Source organism: Notolepis coatsorum (assembly GCF_963971535.1).
Source record: "Notolepis coatsorum genome assembly, chromosome: 10".
Classification (NCBI taxonomy): domain Eukaryota; kingdom Metazoa; phylum Chordata; class Actinopteri; order Aulopiformes; family Paralepididae; genus Notolepis; species Notolepis coatsorum.
Genome location: NC_140174.1, coordinates 106,602,227 through 106,625,294, shown reverse-complemented (window position 1 = coordinate 106,625,294; position 23,068 = coordinate 106,602,227). Strand labels below are relative to the sequence as shown.

The 23,068-nt window shown below is 45.6% G+C and overlaps 1 protein-coding gene across 1 annotated transcript in view; it reads right to left on the bottom strand.

Annotated features, from left to right (window-relative positions):
- Nucleotides 1-23,068, bottom strand: part of LOC311235671 (glutamate receptor ionotropic, delta-1-like) — a gene marked incomplete at both ends in the record, with an annotated part of 337,043 nt that overhangs the window by 27,073 nt on the left and 286,902 nt on the right. Inside the window, 1 exon segment of the mRNA XM_084323135.1 lies at nt 15,481-15,647. Within this exon segment, the coding sequence (XP_084179261.1) occupies nt 15,481-15,647 (167 nt within the window).

The following is a 23,068-nucleotide window of genomic DNA, read 5'->3' as shown; positions in this document are numbered from 1 at the left end:
TCACTTTTCTCCAGACACACACCATTTAAAAAACCACTACTCAACAGACAATGGGGTGATATCCGCTCCTCATTCCTCATTTATGCATAATAGTCCACGGATTTGATATTTAGAAGCTATAAAGAAGTCTTATGTTTGTAGGTTAAGTATTTAGTAGTAAAGACATAAAAAAATTATTTCACCAATGCCATCTGCTTATCAACAAGGAAATGCATGTGAAATGCATTATTATAAGCTGATGAATCTGGTCGTGTAGGCTAAGCAGGTGGAGTGTTACTAAGTATTTAAAGATCGATATTCAGCTATTTAATTGTGATTAAGTATTTCCAAAATGCAGCATCTATGGGGATAAAATAGGATAAGACTAAGGCGTCACTTTCATTTCATAGTGGATTGAAATCAAATGCAAAAGTTTGGAACCCATCTTGGAGAATCTCTTAGTTACATCAATATTATGCTGTCAGAACTGTCATAAATGCAGGTTACAGTAAGTATTTAAAGTTTGCTATTGGCCATTGTAGTGCTCTCATCTTGTTATGAACCAGGAAAATGTCAATCTAGTGTGATCTACACACGCACTGCCCAGCCTCTCATCTCTGCTCTTACATCACTCCAGCATTCATATTGGATGTGTGAATGTAAGCTGAAAAAAATTCCTGAAGGTATGTAGTTCTCCACAGGGGGTAGTGCCTCTCAGGGAGTCCCCAGTACCGTTTGGTCTGAAAATGCCTTTATATTGTGACTTTGGAGATTGAAAGAGGGGAGGAACAGAATATGGACATTTGAACAAGAAAAACTTGAATAAACTTTTTCAAAACAAACTACAGTAGGAAGCTGCATCCTGTGGTCTGAGAGTAAATCAATAAGAGATGGATGAGAATGTTTTAAAAGGATCTGGGAGGGAAATCCCTGGTTTATGTGATTACACAGCCCCCTAAATGGTTATATAATTATTGAGAGATTAAAATAATCTACACAATTTTACATTCGCATTGGGATCAATTTGAGATGGAGAGATGAATAAGAAAATAGTTCACTCATGGACTCGGGACTTTAAAGATGAACTCGGTGGATAATTTAATTGCCTGAAGTTGCAAGGCATTGCCTAAGAATCTACTCAGCTAAATGAAACAGGTAATTAGAGTGAGTTCTTTTGTTTACTCTTCTCACTGTGACTAATCCCTTTTGATTCAAAACAACTGCACTGTTTCAGGAATAATTTAATACTTTAGTGTTGAGAATTCTTGGATATACTGCATGGCTAGAAATGAATGCCTTTGTTTGGTTTTCTGGCATGCGCCATTGACAATGACCCAGAAAGCTAACTTTATGCTAGCAAGCTTGTTGGAGCCAGATTCAGTCCTTAATATTTATTTAGTTAAAAATATGGAGCAATATTGTTTGGAAAACGATTTGAAATGAACTTGATTGATAACATCTTTTATTTGTTATGACTTGGATGTGTGTTGCTTCAACAACGTGGAGGCGTGTCTGGTCCAGCCCATTTTGAACCGGTGATTACAGCACCCTAGTGTGTGAACTCACTTTATCAATGGACTGGTGCGCTAGTAAAAAACATGACACTGGAATGTAAGGCATGCAGCCCAGACAGTTTTTGACCGTCGCAAGCGCTATGGATTTGGAACTTTAGAAATTGGAAACAGGACACCATGCAACGGGAATAAGCCAGCACACCTCCATGTCATCCGGTAGGAACCCATTCACGCTAAACAAAGCTTCAAGTAAATGACAATAAATACTCTTTTCTATAAACCAAACAATTCATCTCAGCTGTTTTCTTACGGAAAAGCGCATGCGCGCGTCAACCAAGGCTGTGGATCTCACATTGTCAAAAACCAGGCATGCAATACTTGCGCCTTTGTTTAAGGAACATCACTGGAATTGATTGCTGGAAATAACGTTACGTTTGTTTGCTTTGAAGATTGTGTATCGAACATTCCACGTTACTACTGGGAACGAGGTTAACTATGGACGGAGTTCAATGAATGGATACGCGCCACTCATTGGATGCGCGTCTGTGAAGCACTGACGTCATTTCATAGTGTTATCTGTCGTCAGATAATAATCAAGAAACGAATCAAGTCGAAGTATCAGTCGACGACGATGTTTGAATTAAATTGAAAAGCATGTGCAATAAATGCACCATTTCAGTTATTTGTTGGAACCAAATCAAACATTAAAGGAAAATGGAACGTTTGGTGGAAGAAATTGACGCTGTACATTCCAATAGATTACAAGAATTGAAAGCATCTAGAAGCGCCAAATTGGGTGTTTTAACCAGAAGGAAAAATGAAATCTTTGATTTAATGAAGCATACATGCCAGGTGGAAATCGTTAAATCAAAAGTGGAAAACGAGTTCAACAAAGCATATCAAGAACTGAATGATGTAAATGATTGTGTCAAAACTTTATTGTCAGTAATGTCAGAGGATGATGTTAAACTTGATCAAAGTGAGTGGTACATCCCTAAAATAATACCAGTGGATGAATTCAAAGACTGTGAATTACAATGGATTGATCAAAATGAAAAGGTGACTGATGATGATGCTACAAGGAATATTGCACTTACAGTGGATGATATTGCTCCAAAGGACAGCGTTTCCAATGTGCGATCAAGACGCTCATCAAAATCCTCAAGATCATCCATAGCATCTCTTAAAATGCAATTGGAAAGTGAACAAGCTGAACTAGCAGTCAAGGCTGAAGGGCTTAAAAGGAAGCAACAGCTTGAGATAAAAGAAGCAGAGCTCCAAGCCGAGAAAGAAAAGCTTGAGATGGAGAAGGAAAATATTGAGATGGAAACTCAGATGGCTGCTAACAAAGCAAAGTTAAGCATTATCAAAGGATATGAATTATCACATGAATTAACACAAACTGTACCTAAAGAAATGCAACAATCGGATGGAATGAATGAATACCTGGAAGAATACATTCAAGAGGAAACGGAACAACAACCAGAAAAGCTGTCATGGACAGCTGGTTTGGACAGCACCAACATGGATGATGTTCCAACCAGATCAAGGCCCACTCACAAGGAACCAGTGGAAAGAGCAACACATGGAACTATGACAGAATATGAATCTGTGCGTAAAAAAATACCATCACAACTAACATATCAAAGGCATCAAGAATACGACCCTTTGACCTCAGTCTATGCCACGCATGCAATTAATCCCCCTCTAGATGGCACCAAAGTACAAGCTATGTCATATGAAAATACTTCATCTTCCAGACCGTATGACCTCCCTGCTTTTACAGGTGCACACCACTTCATGCCACATGGTACAGATGCACAAGGACATGTAGGACCATCAACACAACCACACAGTAAAGGACCTACAACAAATACCCAGGACACAAGTAAAAAGCATGAATTTTACAGTCTGGTGAACCTAATGGAAGATCAAAACAGGATAACAGAAACTCTGATTAAGCAACAAGGACAATTCACTTTGCCATCAATCACTATCCCTGTCTTTAAAGGAGACCCTCTGGAATACCAATTCTTTATAAGAGCCTTTGAACATGGCATTGAGAGGAAAACTGAGAACCGCCAGGATATGCTGTATTTTCTGGAGCAATTCACATCAGGTCAGCCAAGGGAACTGGTGCGCAGTTGCCAATACATGCTTCCAGACACAGGTTACACTACAGCAAAGGAGCTTTTAAAGAAGCATTTCGGTAACGAACATAAGATTGCCACTTCATACTTGGACAAAGTGCTCAGCTGGCCAATAATCAAAGCTGAAGATGCAGAGGCCTTGCAGGCTTATGCTGTGTTTCTCAATGGTTGTCTCAATGCCATGAGCTCTGTTGAGTACTTGGAGGAATTGAACCATCCAACTAACATGAGAGCCATTCTCAGTAAATTAGCCTACAAGACGCAAGAAAGATGGAGATTCAGAGCTTGTGAATTACAGGATCGTTGTGGAACAAGGCCAACATTTCCAGAGCTGGTGGAATTTATAAACTATCAATCCAGAATCCTATCACATCCGTTGTTTGGAAGCTTAAATCCCACACAGACAAGAAGGCCCGTCATATCACCACCAGGCAAGCCCTTCCTCTCTAAAGACAGAAGGCCTAAGAGTGCATACAGTGGATTTGCTACCAATGTGGCAAAGGTGACAGGCAGCTTCTACAAGCAGGCTGTAGCCGAATGTGTGGATAAAGCACCAAGAAAAACAACCAACGAATGTTTACATTGCAAGGGAAACCATGAGCTCAGTTCATGTTCACAACTGAAAAAGAAAACGCATGAAGAAAAACTGGAATTCTTGAAGAAAAAAGGAGTGTGTTTTGGATGTTTTGAAGTGGGTCACATGAGCAAAGGTTGCCAAAAGAGACTTACCTGTCAAGTGTGTTCTCTCAAACATCCCACAATCCTGCACATCAACAGAAAATATCCTAATATAGAGAAGGATGAAAACTCTAAAGATACAGCCGTGACAGTATACACAAATCAAGCTGAGGTGTGGAGTGACACTGGGGCCGGTAAATCAGAATGCAAACTCGCCATAGTTCCTGTAAAAATCAAAATGAAGAAAAGTGATAAGGTGATTCTCACATACGCCTTTATGGATCTAGGAAGTTCCGCAACATTCTGCACAGAGTCCTTGCTCAGACAGCTGCAGGCCACAGGAAGCAGAACTACCATTTTGTTAAGAACTATGAACGAGGAACAGGTCATAAAGACATCCATGGTAAACGGCATGGAAATCAGTGCTCTTGACAGCAATGAGTATTTGGAACTCCCAGAGGTTTACTCACACTCCGCGATCCCTGTGAAAGCTGAAAATATCCCAGACCAGGAGGATATAAAGCAATGGCCATATCTACACCAAGTGAAACTTCCTAGAATAAAAGCAGAAATCGGACTGCTGATCGGCAACAACGTTCCAAAGGCTTTGGAGCCATGGATGATAATTAACAGCCAGGGAAAAGGACCTTTTGCTGTTAAAACCACTCTCGGATGGACAGTCAATGGGCCACTCACACAGGGCACTGGGAACGTCGTTACCACAAACAGGATCTCTCTGGTAAGGATTGAGGAATTGCTGCAACAGCAGATGAAATATGATTACGTGATACGTAATCATATGATGATATGATACGCCAGCACGAAGAGCGCCTAGAGATGTCTCAAGAAGACCATATATTCATGGGAAAGGTCTCAAACTCAGTAAAGCTGCAAGACGGGCATTACAATATCGGATTGCCTTTACGGACTGACGAAGCTGAGTTCCCAAACAACCGCTGTCTCGCTGAGCAAAGGGTCATGAGCTTGAAACGAAAGCTGTTAAAGAACCCACAATTTCATGAGGAATATAGAACACTTATGGCTGACAATCTGAAGAGAGGTTTTGCTATCCAAACAACATCCGACAACAAGCAAAAGGAAGCCAAGGTTGGAAAGACATGGTATATTCCCCACCATGGGGTTTACCACCCTAGAAAGCACAGGCTACGAGTGGTGTTCGACTGTGGAGCTACCTACCAAGGTGTGTCACTAAACTCTCAGCTTCTACAAGGCCCAGACCTCACCAGCAACCTCACTGGTGTCCTCACAAGGTTTCGGCAAAGGGCCGTTGCCTTCATTACAGATGTGGAGGCCATGTTCCATCAAGTGAGAGTACCGGATAAAGACTCAGATCTTTTAAGATTCTTGTGGTGGCCCGATGGAAAGCTGGACACAGACCTCGAGGAGTATAAGATGGTTGTACACATTTTTGGAGTCACATCATCTCCAAGCTGTGCAACTTTCACTTTACAGCAGTGTGCAAGAGACAACATTGGCAACTTTGACCCAGGGGTCATACAGACTGTGCTCAGAAACTTTTACGTGGACGATCGTCTAAAGTCAGTAAAGTCTGAGCAAGAGGCCATACAACTCGCCAAAGACCTCATCAGTCTGTGTGCCACAGGTGGGTTTAAGCTAAACAAGTGGATCAGCAACAGCAGGTCGTTGCTTCTCTCCATCCCATAACAGATCCGAGCGCAAGGGGTGAAAGATCTAGATCTGGATCAGGATGCACTGCCCATCGAAAGAGCCCTTGGGGTACAATGGTGTACCCAGTCGGATTCATTTGCCTTCAAAATACAGCTTCAAGACAGGCCGCTTACCAGACGAGGGATCTTGTCTATGGTGAGCTCTATCTATGATCCTTTGGGTATGTTGGCACCCGTTGTCCTCTCCGCAAAGCAGATACTGCAAGAGCTGTGCGGATTAAAGCTAGCTTGGGATGATCACATACCTCAACACCTGCAAAGAAGATGGTTGACCTGGCTAGCCGACCTGTCCCAGCTGGAAAACTTCAAAGTTAAGAGATGCTTCATGCCCGAGGATTTTGGAAACCTAATCTCTGCGCAGCTCCATCACTTCTCAGACGCAAGTGAAAGTGGTTACGGCACAGTCTCCTACCTAAGGCTGCTGGACGACAGGCACAAAGTCCACTGCGAGTTTGTCATGGGCAAAGCGAGGGTGGTACCATTAAAACCCATCACCATCCCAAGGCTCGAGCTTACAGCATCAGCAATGGCTGTACGAATGGATACCTTTCTGCAGGCACAACTTGAACTCCCTTCTGTCTATTGGACAGATAGCACATCTGTGCTTAAGTATCTGAACAATGAAACCTCAAGATATCACACCTTTGTTGCCAACAGAGTGAGCAACATCCGTACGGAATCTGATGTTACACAGTGGAGGTATGTCAATGGCACTCTGAATCCCGCTGACTGCGCATCGAGAGGCTTATCAACAGCTCGCTTCTTGAATTCAACATGGATACAAGGTCCTGAATTCATGCAACGTCCAGAATCGGAGTGGCCACATTTCCCAGAATGCACATTGACAAAGGACGATCTGGAAGTAAAGGTCTTCACTATAAATGTTGCTCCTGTGGATCAGTCTGTGAATACAGTCATGAAATTAATCACCTACTATTCTGAGTGGCATCGTCTCAGAAAAGCCGTAGCATGGATATTGAGGATTAAAGCAACACTAAAAAAGGCCTGCAAAGAAAAGAAGGAAACGAAAGGTGCGCCGGAAAAGAAAAAAGGAGATTGCAAAGCTCTGTTGTCTGTTGATGACTTACAGGAAGCCGAACATGCCATTATCCAATTTTGTCAATCAACAGAATACAAAGAGGAACTAGAGTCACTAAGGAAAAGAACGGCTGTGAAGACCAGTCACATCCATAAACTTACCCCAGTTCTTCATGATGAGCTAATAAGGGTTGGTGGAAGATTGGTCAGGTCTGCAATGCCCCCTGAGGCCATGCACCCCGCCATTCTGCCAAGAAAACATCATGTAACGACATTAATCATCAGACATGTCCATGAAACCGTTGGACACAGTGGGCGGAACCATACACTATCTCGCCTGAGGCAAAAGTATTGGATACCTAAGGTCAACTCTGCAGTCAGGGCAGTGATCGCAAAGTGTGTCCACTGTAGGAGGTCGAGTGGCGTCAGAGGTACACAATACATGGCAGACTTACCCCAGGACAGGCTGCTACCCGACCAACCACCTTTCACAAACGTGGGTGTAGACTACTTCGGCCCATTTGAAATGAAAAGAGGGAGAACAATGTTGAAACGGTATGGCGTGATCTTCACATGCCTGAATATCCGAGCAGTGCACTTGGAGGTTGCTCATACACTTAATACAGACTCATGCATTAATGCAATAAGAAGATTTGTAGCCAGACGAGGCACAGTCAAGACCATGAGATCTGATAATGGAACGAATCTTGTCAGGGCAGAACGAGAGCTACGAGAGTCTATTCAAGATCTGGACAATCTCAAGATTCACGCCACCTTACTTGAGAAAGGCATATCATGGACATTCAACCCACCTGCCGGATCACACCACAGTGGAATATGGGAGAGACAAATAAGAACAGTCAGACACATTCTTGGAGCTTTAACACGGGAACAGACTCCTTATCCTCAAAGAAAAGCCTTCACTGCCACCCGGAGTATTCAGCCTAGATGACTGTTATGCCAAGAGAAGATGGCGTCAAGTGCAATACATGGCAGACCTGTTTTGGAAACGGTGGACAAGAGAGTACCTGCCAGAACTGCAAGAAAGACAAAAGTGGACAAAGAAAAGGAGAAACATGGCGGCCGGTGATATTGTCTTAATAATAGACGACTCTGCTCCTAGAAACTCGTGGATCATGGGACGAATCACACAAACCCGGCCAGACAAAAAGGGTTTTGTGAGACAAGTCAAGGTGCAAACCAAGACCAACACCTTGATCAGGCCCATCACGAAGCTTGTCTTACTTCTTGAGGCAAAAACATAAGAAGACCCCCCCCCATATCTCTCCCCCCCCCCCCCCCCCCCCCCCCACCATATCCCCTTCTTTTTCTTTCTCCCGCCCCCCCCCCTCTCTCACACGTACATCGCACACATTACACACTTCGTGGACTGTGAGGTGCTTTTTTGCGTTTTTGAAAGCTGAACTCTTGAATCCCTCGTTGGGGGGACCTTAGGGACCGTGAGTTTTTGCGTTTTTTGAAAGCAGAACTTTTGAATCCCTCGTCGGGGGGACATGGCTGTTTAAAAAAAAAGAAAAAAGGAATGTAATTTAGAATATGAAATCTGTTTAGTTTTGGCTGGCTCCTCCTGATTTTGTTGGTAATTGTACCGTTCTCTTACAGAACAATTAGGGGCCGGCGTGTTGGAGCCAGATTCAGTCCTTAATATTTATTTATTTATTTAGTTAAAAATATGAAGCAATATTGTTTCGAAAACGATTTGAAATTAACTTGATTGATAACATCTTTTATTTGTTATGACTTGGATGTGTGTTGCTTCAACAACGTGGAGGCGTGTCTGGTCCAGCCCATTTTGAACCGGTGATTACAGCACCCTAGTGTGTGAACTCACTTTATCAATGGACTGGTGCGCTAGTAAAAAAACATGACACTGGAATGTAAGGCATGCAGCCCAGACGGTTTTTGACCGTCGCAAGCGCTATGGATTTGGAACTTTAGAAATTGGAAACAGGACACCATGCAACGCGAATAAGCCAGCACACCTCCATGTCATCCGGTAGGAACCCATTCACGCTAAACAAAGCTTCAAGTAAATGACAATAAATACTCTTTTCTATAAACCAAACAATTCATCTCAGCTGTTTTCTTACGGAAAAGCGCATGTGCGCGTCAACCAAGGCTGTGGATTTCACAAAGCTTTTCAGTCAATAACTTTTCCTAGGCCTATTGTCCCCAAATCAAAGTTATTGACAGAAAGGCTTACTAGCATGAAGTTAGATTTCTGGGTTGTTGTCACTGGCATCAGTCAAGTGACTGGTGGTTATCAAGCAGCTGCTAATGTGGCGCAGATGGACTATAATGAAAGTCACCAGTGAGCAATGTAGAAAATATGATTAAATGGTACACATTCTTTGTCTTTGGCAAGTGGCCATGGTCTAAGCAGAATAATACACCCTGTGGTGTGCAGTTATTGAAAAATAATGCACTTTGTGGAGGCAAGCCCTACTCAGCCTCATCTCATGGAGTCATTATCCCATTATTCCGCACACCTTGTTGTGTATTATTCCTGGGAGCATGTCTATGTTCCCCGGGTCCTATGTTCCCCGGTAGCGATAAAAAAGGTCCTATGTTCCCTGGGTCCTATGTTCCCCACTCCCGTTGCGGCTCCCGAAAAAGCGACGAGTTGTGTGAGGGCCGACCATCTCAGCTTGCTTAATTTCTCTGTCATTACGGTAGTGTTCTCAAACGTACACTTCACAACTAAAAAAGGGTCCGATGTTCCCCACTACTCCCGAAAAAGCGACACAGTTGTGTGAGAGTGTAGATAGATGGTGCAACATGTGTAATTGTGTATGTGTGTGTGTGTGTTAGGGTGACCAAACATCCCGATTTGGACATTCCCGTTCTTTAGCCCTTTGTCCCGCATGCCGCAACAAAAGAAAAATTTTCCTTATTTCAATAAACAATTTTAATATATGAATCATTATTAATGATTATATTCACGTATTCACGTAACTCGCATATATCCTCAATATCCACAACACCAGCGCATCAGGCTGTGTTTCAGCACCACTCAGGAGGGAACAGCTCCTGTCTTGGCAGGAGCTGTTCCCTCCTGAGTGGTGCTGAAAAGACAGACAAATTAGTTGACCTCGCATTGTGCCAATATCTCTCCGAACTCCACTTGTTTACCTTACCTGTATATAAATGCCTGTATATAAGTACATTAATATGAAACTGTTGTACACCTTACAAAATACTCGAGTGACTGACGGACAATAGGCCTACGTGCAAATCTGTTGCCGGTAGCCGGTGCGCTCTTATGGGAAGCCTTGGTGGCGAGCTGCGGGGAACATAGAACCTTTATTTCAGCGGGGACTGTACGTGTTTATTTGACGTTACTGTACGATATAAGTGTGTATTAAAAGACGGAGCTGTTAATATATATCTTCAATATCCACAACACCAGAGCGCATCAGGTGCATGATGAAATACTCGAGTGATGACGGACATTTGGCGAGCCTTTATTTCAGCGGGGAACATAGGACCCGGGGAACATAGGACCTTTATTTCAGCGGGGAACATAGAACCCTTTTTTTGTTCGGGAGCGTTCGGGGGAACATAGGACCCGGGGAATATAGGACCTTTATTTCAAAGGGGAAAATAGAACCCTTTTTTTTGTTCGGGAGTGTTCGGGAGCAGGCGGGACTGGGGAACATAGAACCTTTATTTCGGGAGTGGGGAACATTGGACCCTTTCTTTTAAAAAAAAGCAGGGAACATAGAACCCGGGGAACATAGGGATGACCCCTTATTCCTTACTTAATATTAAAGTGCTGCTATCAATGTCAACCTGGGTTTAAAGTAAAGAGGGGCAACCCCCCCACACACACACACCATCATCATCATCATCATCATCATCATCATCATCATCATCATCATCATCATCATCATCATCATCATCATCATCATCGACAATCACTCAAAGCCAAGTATGATTGTCCTGCTGTTGGCATGTCTGGTCATAATATGTGGTCCTCAGATGGCTGTGGAGGCTGGTCCTGGATCCACATGTCCTGCAGCAGTTGTGCGCCATTGTCATGGTAATTCCAGTTGTGCCGCTCCTTCATAGACCCTCCTTCTCCATAGGTTTCTGTCCAGAGCACCTCTTCCCAGCTATTAAGGTTAAAGCAGCACTTCCACAGGTGGGTTTTGATGTTGCCTTTAAAACACTTGTTCTGCCCCCTTTCCTAAGCTGGTGATACTGTTCCAGGGTGTTGCTGTAAAGTGGTCCAGCTTTCAGCACCATGGAGCAGGGAAGGCAGAACTGCTGCTTGATAGACACACAGGTTTGTCTCTTTCTGGAGGTCCCAGTGGAATGTTTTAACCTCACCCCACTGGCATATCCTGTACGGTGGGAAATCTCTGTATCAATGTCTGCTCTTGTGATGAGAAGTCTGCCAAGATATGGGGATGTGTACCACCTTCTCTAAGAGATTTCCATCAATGAAAATTGTTGGCACGTGAGTCCAAGTAGCTGGTACGTTCTGGCAAAGGCATCTAGGATGCTTGGGAAATCTCAGAGTGAGTAATAAGGGCATTGTCATCTGCATACTGGAGTTCCATGATGTTGGAGGTGAGCACCTTTAAACATGAGGTGTTTAAAGGCTCATCGTCCTTTCTCCGCTATGTCCTGCTCAGGGGGGTACTGACAGACAGGTTCTATTCCACTTATAGAAGAGAGCTTCTCTCAGACTCAGAGCTCCAGGGAGATAGAGGCTGAGTTCCCGTCTTTTCTATCCACCGCTCGAGGGGTTTCCCGGCCCCGATTTTGGTCACGATGACCCATGGAAGTCCCGAAAAATACAGATTGAGGTTGCAGTCAGTCCTGTATGAGTTGGACCCTCAGGTAAGTTATTGCTGGTGAGGTGGATGATTGATGGCTGTAATGAAAATGGCAAACTGGGTTGGTGCAATGATGCAGCCCTTCTCGACGGTGGTGTTGCTGATTACTGTGTAGTAGCTGACTACTGTGGTGTAGCTGATTACTGTGGTGTAGCTGATTACTGTGTAGTAGCTGACTACTGTGGTGTAGCTGATTACTGTGGTGTAGCTGATTACTGTGGTGTAGCTGATTACTGTGTAGTAGCTGACTACTGTGGTGTAGCTGATTACTGTAGTGTAGCTGATTACTGTGTAGTAGCTGACTACTGTGGTGTAGCTGATTACTGTGTAGTAGCTGATTACTGTGGTGTAGCTGATTACTGTTGTGTAGCTGATTACTGTGTTGTTGCAGACTACTGTGGTGTAGCTCATTACTGTGTCATTATGTCCTTGTGCAGAAGTCACCTTGGTCACCTTGGTCGCCTTGGTGGTACAGTGGTTATCACTGCTGCCTCGAACCCCAGCAGGGGGCCTTTCTGTGTTTGCGTGGGTTTCCTCCAGGTACTCTGGTTTCCTCCCACTAGGGCTGACCCCTATTAGTCGATTAGTCGACTAATTGGTCGAAAGGAGCCGTAGTCGACTGCCAACCTCTTAGTTGAATAAAAAAAAATCGAAGAAAAAATGTGTATACAATTATTATTATTTTTTTGTATCATTCTTTCCAAAAGAAAAGAGGCCTAGAAGCGTGGCTAACGCTAATGGCACGCATACCAGAGGCTAACTGCCTACGAAAACAGGCACAGAGGCACTGCAAGAGGATTTCACCCATCTAATGAACACACAGACTAGACAAATATCAAGATGTATCCATCAGTGGACCAATTGCATGCTTTTGCAGAGAACAAGAAGCCTTCAGTCGACTCCTTCAGACATTAAGCACCCCCCACAGCCCAAATGGAATGATACATTTTTTTTTATTTTTTTTATATATATATTATACTTTTTTTTATACATTTTTTTTATTAGTCGACCAATAGTCGACTAACGGCAAATTTTCATAGTCGACCATCCAAATCCTTAGTCGGGGACAGCCCTACCTCCCACACCATGAAGACATGCATGGTAGGCAGGGACTACAGATGAAAACTAGCTCATTGGCTAATTCTGGCACATTTACATTGATGTGGAAACTGAAGCTGTTGATTAATGTGCACTGTCCCTGGGTCATTTTTTTTTTATAAATAAATAACTCACAGGATCTTGATGTAATTATCTGGGCATCTGATCTTGGAGAGCGCACAGCAGAGGGCAGCACGGTTGAAACACTCAAAGGCCTTTGTGAGACCGTCTACAATGATAACTGTTGCTCCCAGCACAGCAACAGCCCCTAATCGGTTATGTAATTATTAATGGGATACATTTTTAATTGGGAGGGCAGAGAGAAAAGAGATATATATTCAGTGACTCTGTGGACTTTGAAGATGGAGTGGATAATGCAATTGCATGAAGTTGCAAGGCATTGCCTAAGCATTTAAGGTAGGTAATATAGGTAATTAGAGTTATTTTGTTTACTCTGGTCTCTTCTGATTCAAAACAACTGCACACACAAACACGTATATCACGCACGCACGCACGCACGCACGCACAAACACACACACACACACACACACACACACACACACACACACACACACACACACACACACACACACACACACACACACACACACACACACACACACGTTACCCTTTCCTCCTTAACAAAGTGGTTAACAGAAATTGAAAACTACAGTAGGTAAACCCTGTTGCCCCAGACAGCGACATTCCTCCTGCAGTACCGAATACACAACTGGGTGAGTTTGCGAGCTAACTGCTGGAGACATGGGAGCTGATCTCGGAACCTCTCCTTATTAACCTCATTACGCCAGGCGTTGGTTTTACAACTCAATAGGGATGGCTAGTGTGACGTCACAAATTACTTCCGTGTCCATGTTTAGTCTAATGCGGACAATGTAAACGGCAATGGCTACAGCCCAGGAACCGGTCACCCTTTTTACTGTGACATCCTACTTTGCTGACTTCTCAAAGTCTGTGAAAAAGGGGCTCAACTCGTATAATAAAAAAAAATATATATATATAAACTGTAGTAATAAAACCGGTAACGGAGGAAAGCGGTAGTAAGAGACTGTTTTGTTGACATCATTTCTATTGCTGCAACACGGGACACAGCACTGCACCATTTTACTGCCTTTGAATATCCCGTCTGGAAGCAACAGGATACGGAAGTGGCGTTTTGGAATATTATGATGACGTAGCGCCTAGCCATCCCTATAGACAAGGTTTCAGACAGAGCGCTTCCAGGTCAGGGTCGGCTGCTTTTCAACATGGCGTCACACAGGGTCGGCTGCTTCTCAACATGGTGGGCGCACAGGCTTAGCTGCTTTTCAACATGGCGGCACACCAGGGGCCGCTGCTGTTAGGAGTGTTTATCCCTGTGATAAAAAATAATGCCAGGGTCATGATGACATCACAGTATCTGAAGTTTCATACTTCATTCAAGTGTCATGGGGCCCACGTAGCTGGCTACCTTCCCTCCCCTCCTCCTCACTGGGTCATAAACACTCGCTAACTCACCTTCCAACCGTCCACACAGAAATAGAATCAGACCTCTCACACACCCTGCATCATTCCCTTCCCTTGTGCCACCCTCCGTTGCATCAACCACAGAACGGCCTCACAGCCAATTACATCCCTCCGAACCCCCTCCAAGGCACCGTCAGACTCCAGCGAGTATGTTCGTGGCTTTTATGAAGCAGAAAAAGTAATTAGGAGGTGGTGTGCCTTAAACCGTATGCACCCGGTGGGCGACAGGTGGGCGACCGGGGACACGGGGAGGATGGAGAGGAAGAGGGAAAAGATGAACAGGTGCTGCAGTTTGTAGTCGACAAATACATTATCGTGCCTCTGAGAGAAGGTCTAATTTGTAGTGGGTTATGTGCAGGGTTTTCATTTCAACATGATTCCCGTCAATTATCCAATCTGTGCATTGTCTAGTCTGGTACAGAGAGGAGAGGATGATGTTCTACAACACCAGTTGTCTTTGTGTCTGTGTGCATGTATGTACCAGTGGGTTAAAGGGGAATGTTCTTCCTGTACCCCAAGACAATTCAGTCAGTATTTGTTGTTTGTCACACATACACAATGGCTGAAGGGCTCAGGAGACAGCGATGGATATCAGCCAATTAAGGAGAAGGGATGATTAGGTGGCCTTGATGTCACAGACCCGATTAAGAATTTGGCCAGGAACGTCGGGGAATCCCCTTACTCTTTACGATAAAATTCAGTCTCCTCCGAAGGAAGGCACTCCCAACTGTACGGTGTCCCTGTCCCAAGGCCAGAGAGGACAGAGTGCTCCCTGCTGGACAACAACACCACTTTCCAAACACAGGCTCGAACCGGTGATCTTCCGATCGTGAGTCCGGAGCTCTACCCGTGTAGCCGCGCCGCTGGACAAAGGCCGAGAGGGTAGAGAGGGACAGGAGGTCTGTGGGAGGCGGGGGTAACTTACTTCTGTGAGAAGAGGTCCCGGTAGGGGCTCCCGTGCTGCATGGCGATGCCGTATCCTTTGCTGCTCAGACTGTTGCCCGTCACTGTGATGGTGCAGTCGTCATCCGTCAGCGCAGCATACTCCAACACTGCCATGTCCCACAGGAACGCATAGGGACTCTTCTTCGCCTGCAAATACACACACACGCACACACACACGCACACACACACACACACACACACACACACACACACACACACACACACACACACACACACACACACACACACACACACACACACACACACACACACACACACACACACACACACACACACACACACACACACACAAATATGAATGTGTACACACACTCACTCATGCATATACACACACACACACACACACACACACACACACACACACACACACACACACACACACACACACACACACATACACACACACACACAAATGGTACACAACACTTAACAAATTAATGGAAGCGGATACGGACCAACTAGCCTACTGTAGCTGTTTGGTCAAAAACACCACTAAGCTAGGCTAGTGGTCCGTATCCGCTTCCATTCGGATAGCTTTCTACGGAGTGCTCAGAGAGAAAATTGGTATCTATCTTCTTGTCTGACTGTGGAGAAGACAGTATGCACAGTATTTCCACAATGTTGGTGTGTTCCTTTAAAGTATCATGGAGTATTTTTCTACCCCTATTCAACATCAATGGCAGTGAGTGAAAGTACGCTGCAACTTTATACACTTGCACACAAAAGTATTTAAAGTTTCAAGTTCAAGTTCAAGTTTCTTTAATAGTTGTCATACAGAAGTACAGAATACTTTTATACAAAATGCTTCTTACTGTTACGCTCCAGAGACTGTGCAAGACAAGATAAGTATGAAATAGAATAACATAGTATAGCATGTAAATTAGAAGTAAAAAAATGAGGTCACAGTGTTCAGTATAGACATATGTACAATGTTCGATGCAGAATAGACGTAGTTACCATATAATATACAATACTGTGCAGTGTACTAATATACAATACTATATAGTGCAAGGCAGAAATGGGATGAGGTGCAATTTAGGTACAATTTACAGTAAGGTGTACGAGTTGTAGTGCAAATCCTTTATCAATAAATATAAAGTGTGTTTGTGTGATCTAAAGTGTGGAGAGTGGGTGCTGCAGTGTGTTGTTTGTTTAAGTGAGTGTGTGCGTGTGGGTGTGTGTGCTGTGTGCATTTGATGGTTGTTAAAGACAGGGATGATCTCAAAATTAGACCGGTATGGTCATTTATAAGACCCATTATGAACATTCGTGTTACCTGGTGCAAATTGGTCATAAATTCATCGTCCTCTCCTTATTATTGCATTTCTTTTTTAAATGTTCCCTAGTCTCATTCCAAACGACACCTCAAGGCTCAATTATAGGAAGCAAGGCTCATGAAATCAAACCAGCCGGCGCCTCAGTTTGGGTCCCGAGTCAACTGCTAGTTAAGAAGACGCTGACTTATCGTGATGTATGAAAATATGTGTATAAACAGCATCTTCCCTGATGGGGCAGGGTGTGTGTGTGGGCGTTCAGAGTGAGTCAGCATCATGCCTGCTCACTGTCGGATCTAAATGGTCTGCTGTCTAGAAGCAACCCGATCTCTCTTAAAATATGTAAATAAAGTACTAATTGATCACAGGAAAAAAGTTACATAATATACGTTATGTTATAGCCGGTAATAGCCTAGTAATATATTTATGTATTGTATCAAAAATGTAACATGTACGTATTACAATAATTGTATTACATATTCAAAAAAAACGTTACGTCAAGTTCAGAAAAGGTATAAGTTCCCCTGCTGGGGATGGACCCCTAACCTTAACCATAACCATTAAGCAAATATTAAAACTAACCTTTAGTGCTGTACTGTATTGTATTGTATTGTATTGTATTGTATTGTATTGTATTGTATTGTATTGTATAGATTGTATTGTGCTGTACTGTATTGTATGGTGCTGTACTGTATTGTATTGTGCTGTATTATATTGTATTGTGTTGTACTGTATTGTATTGTGCTGTATTGTATTGCATGGTATTATATTGTACAGCACAATACAATACAGTACCATACAATACAATGCAATACAGTACAGCACAATACAATACCATGCAATACAATACAATACAGTACAACACAATACAATACAGTACAGCACAATACAATACAGTACCATACAATACAATACAATACAATACTGTTACAGTTGCAGTGCAGGTAAGCAATTGTGAGTCCAGTAGAGGAGGAAATAATACGAGTCGGAGAATGATTGCTCTTTCTTAGTGGTGCCTTTTTAATGTAAGAACACAGAGCGCAGGGAATCCAGAGAAAGACGCCGGGCGTCAACTTGAGAGCGAGGTAGATACATGAGAATAATCAAGAGCGAGAAGGTCAGCAGTATCTCCAGCTCCTTCCACACGAAACACGGTCTGAAGCCTCGACAGGGATAGAGAGGACAACAAGTGAATATATAGTCAAACACCAACATTCCAATGCGTCAATTAGTGACAGCAGGGTAATTGACAGCAAAGTGACAGCGACCAGTGGTGACAGAACAGGGAGTGACACATCAGGAATGGGGCGTGACCAACAGTGAGTACAGATACCAACCACCAGGGGAAATAACTCCAGAATGACAGTTGGGTTCCTAAGACAGAACCCCGAACGTTACAGTTGCCCCCCCTGACGAAAGGCACCTGAGGTTCACCTAGGAGCCTCGGGATGCAGCCGCCGGAAATCATCGATCAGGCTGGGGTCTAAAATATCCCTTTGAGGCACCCAAGAACGCTCCTCTACCCCGTACCCCTCCCAATCCACCAAGAACTGAAACCCCCTACCTTTCCGCCTACAACCCAGGATCCTCCGCACCGTATAGACAGGTTGACCATCAATAATGCGAGGCGGAGGAACCGCAGGAAGTGGCGGGGACAAGGGCGATGAGAGGAATGGCTTCAACAGGGACACATGAAACGTTGGATGAACCCTCACCCGATGAACCACTTTAAAGGGGCCTATGAAGCGAGGGGCCAGCTTCCTGGATTCCACCCGGAGAGGGAGATCACGGGTGGAAAGCCAAACCCGCTGTCCAGGACGGAAAACCGGAGCCAGACGACGCTTGCGGTTAGCTTGCCGCTGAGCCTTAACCGAGGCCTTCTGCAGCGCCGCCCGTACCCTGTTCCACGTCCTGCGACAGCGAGCCACATGTGCCTGGGCCGATGGCACCTCAGCCTCCTGCTCCTGTTCGGGAAACAGAGGAGGTTGAAAACCATATTGACACTGAAAGGGAGACATACCAGTAGAAGAGGAGAGGATGGTATTATGCGCATACTCAGCCCAGGCCAACCTCCTACTCCACGTTGCCGGACACCCGGCAACGTAACACCTCAGGACGCCCTCCAGATCCTGGTTGACACGCTCCGTCTGCCCGTTCGACTGCGGGTGAAACCCAGACGACTGGAGGCAAATGCCTTCCAGAACCTGGAGGCGAACTGAGGACCCCGGTCAGACACAATATCCACTGGCAACCCGTGGACCCGAAAGACGTGCTGCACCACCAGGTCAGCAGTCTCTCAAGCCGAGGGAAGTTTGGGGAGGGGAATGAAGTGGGCCGCCTTAGAAAAGCGATCCACTACCACCAAGATGGCAGTGAACCCATCTGACAGGGGAAGGCCAGAAATAAAATCCAGGGATATGTGCGACCAGGGCCGTTTAGGAATAGGAAGCAGTCTGAGGAGACCCGCTGGTACACAGCGAGAGGTCTTACTGCGCTCGCACACCGGACAGGCCGCCACGAAAGAACGCATATTCCCCACCTCTGTAGGCCACCAGAACCTCCTACGGATAAACTCCAGAGTCCTGGTGGCCCCAGGGTGGCCGGTGAGTGAAGAGGTATGTGCCCACTGCAGCAGTCGTGAGCGCGCAGCCTTGGGCACATACATCCGCCCTGGAGGACCCCCACCGGGATCAGGCTCCCGTGCCAGAGCCGATCTTACCACCCTATCTATGCCCCATGACACGGGTGCCAAAATCAGGGCCTGTGGAATAATAGGATGGGGCTTCTCCTCCCGGTCCGGAGTATGAAACTGACGAGAAAGAGCGTCAGGTTTGATGTTCTTGGAACCAGGCCGGTAGGAGATGGAAAATCGAAATTGAGTGAAGAATAACGCCCACCTGGCCTGGCGAGCGTTAAGGCGTTTAGCCCCTTGGATGTAAGCCAAGTTCTTATGATCAGTCCAAACAATGAAATGATGTGCCGCCCCCTCTAACCAATGTCTCCATTCCTCCAGTGCCAACTTAATAACCAACAATTCCCACCCATTGCCCGCCATCTGCACCCATAGCTGCTTGGTGCGCTGGGTAATGACTCCACAGCCCAGAGGTTGGCCATCTAACGAGTGGACCGGGATAGGCACCTCTAGGTCTTCCAACGGGACCCCCCACTCAAGTGCCAACCCCTCATGGATTAAATTGCCCGCCGCTCCCGAATCCAACAAGGCCATGTTATTCATAATCACGTCCCCCCACCCAATAGTAATGTTCAAGAAAGCTCCAGTTAGGACAGCCGAAACCCGTCCAATCTTCCGCCGTCGACTTAAGACGCACTTCGTCAACCATTATCTGAGAAAATAATATACAAAAATATAAAAATACAAAAAAAACTCTAACCCTAACTAACCTTACTGTCATGCACTTGTCCTAATAAACTAACCTACACTGTAACACGCAACACTTTGATGAACATTGTTACTCAGCTGATAGAGTTGTACCCTTCCTGATGACTTGTCGTACAGAACTTGTAAGTCGCTTTGGATAAAAGCGTCAGCTAAATGACTAAATGTAAATGTAAGTACGATTGTCATCAGTAACCGTGGAGGAATGCCCACCTGCTATCACTCCTCCAGAGTTTAGCGGGCCCCCCCCGTTTCCCGAATATCCCCGACAACTGGAAAACCGATGCCCCGTGCGGCCACATCGGAAACAGTGCTTCTCTTCAATGCGCCTCAGCCTCTCTGCCTCGGAGAGGCTGAGGGCACCCAGTTGCATCGGTTCGTCACTCAGGCTCTCTCTTATGTGCGAAGGTGGGGGGTGTTCGATACCGGAATAGGGGCGGAAGAGACCTTGAGATGAGGCTCCCCTCTCGCGCTCCCTCTCCCGATGCCTATTATCAACTTTTATTGCCAGGTTGATGAGGAAGTCCAAGCGCTCGGGTAGCTCACGGGTGGACAGCTCATCCCGCATGAGCACTGAGAGCCCCTGTGCAAACAGTACGCAGCAAGGAATCTCCGGCCAGGCCGCCTCCGGAGCCACAATGCGAAAATCAATAGCATAATCTGCAACAGTGCGAATGCCCTGCCGGCAGGACATGAGTCGACTGCCGGCCTCATAAATGGAAATCACCCGGGAGGTGTCAAATACATGACGCATCTCCCGGGTGAAGGTATCCACACTGTTACAGATTTGCGATGCATTCTCCCGTTCGGCGGTGGCCCAGGAAAGAGCCCGGCCAGTAAGCAAGGTGATTATATAAGCTACCCGAGACACATGTGTGGGAAAAGTGCGGGGTTGTAGCTGAAAGATGAGAGAACACTGAGTGACAAACTCACAACAACCTTCTGGAGATCCTCCATACCGGTCCGGAGGTGGTAGTCTCGGTTCTCGGATCTCCTCTCTCCTGTCTGGAGATCCCAGCTCTCCTTCCCCGCTGGCTGGCGGCGTTCCAGCTGCAACTCCCCTCTCGGCAGCGGTGGACCGGGTGTTGTTGACTGCCGCTAAGGCCGAATTCGCCGTCTCCTGGGAGGATAGGGTCAGGTCTCCTAGCCGACCCAGTTCCACGTTGACTGCCGACTGACACGTACCGCTCATTTAATTTCTTATTTCCTCCATGGAGCTCATGATGGTCGAGGCTTCTGGTACGGTTGCAGTGCAGGTAAGCAATTGTGAGTCCAGTAGAGGAGGAAATAATACGAGTCGGAGATTGATTGCTCTTTCTTAGTGGTGCCTTTTTAATGTAAGAACACAGAGCACAGGGAATCCAGAGAAAGACTCCGGGCGTCAACTTGAGAGCAAGGTAGATACATGAGAATAATCAAGAGCAAGAAGGTCAGCAGTATCTCCAGCTCCTTCCACACGAAACACAGTCTGAAGCCTCGACAGGGATGGAGAGGACAAGTGAATATATAGTCAAACACCAACATTCCAATGCGTCAATTAGTGACAGGGTAATTGCCAGCAAAGTGACAGCGACCAGTGGTGACAGAACAGGGAGTGACACATCAGGAATGGGGCGTGACCAACAGTGAGTGCAGATACCAACCACCAGGGGAAATAACTCCAGAATGACAGTTGGGTTCCTAAGACAGAACCCAGAACGTTACACAATACAATACAATACAGTACAGCACAATACAATACCATGCAATACAGTACAGCACAATACAATACCATGCAATACCAAGCTCAATACAATACAGTCTGATATAATTAGTTTCCAGGTTAATACCTCTCCCTCCTAATAAGTTCAATAAAGGGTCAATGGATCTTAAAAAACGTGGGGTGGGCATTGGACAGAGTATACCCACAGCCCTGCCCTCAGTCACATTGAATCCTGCATCACAGAATTACAAACCTGGATGACCCATACCCTCCTCAAATTAAATAGCGACAAGACAGAACTTTTCATCATCGGCACCAACACCACCCTCACTAGATCCGGACCCATCACACTCACCATCAATGACTCCACCATCACCCCCTCCCCCCTAGTCTGCACCCTCGTGTCATCCTCGACCCCACCCTCTCATTTGACCCCCATGTCCGCTCCATTGTCAAAACTTCATATTTTCACCTCCGCAACATTGCCAAAATCCGTCACTGCCTCTCCCCCCCTGCTGCTGAATCCCTCATACACGCCTTCATCTCGTCCCGCCTGGACTACTGTAACTCCCTCTTCACTGGCATCACCTCCCGCTCCCTCCATAAACTGCAGATGGTCCAAAACTCAGCCGCCCGCCTCCTCACTAACACCCGGTCCCGCGAACACATCACTCCTGTCCTCCACTCCCTCCACTGGCTCCCGATCAAGGAACGCATTAACTTCAAAACACTACTACTCACCTTCAAAGCCCTCCATAGCCTGGCCCCCCCCTACCTGACTGACCACCTTCTCCCCTACCGCCCCACCCGTTCCCTCCGGTCCTCTTCCACTCTTTCCCTCACTGTCCCGTCATCCAAACTCAAAAGTTTTGGTGACCGGGCATTCTCACGAGCTGCACCCCGACTCTGGAACTCCCTCCCTCAGACCATCAGAGACTCTCCCTCACTCTCCACCTTCAAATCCAGACTCAAAACCTACCTGTTCTCCCAAGCATTCAACCTTCCTTACCCATAACTATCCTCCTCCAACTCGCCACCATTTCCCCCTGCCCCACGTTCTCTCCTCTCCTGCCCCCCCCACCCCCCTTGATTTTCCCTTACTCTCCTCCCGACTGTCTCCCCTACTCACTCCCTTATTTGTTATCCGTTACTCATGGTTTTATGTTCCTGTGTA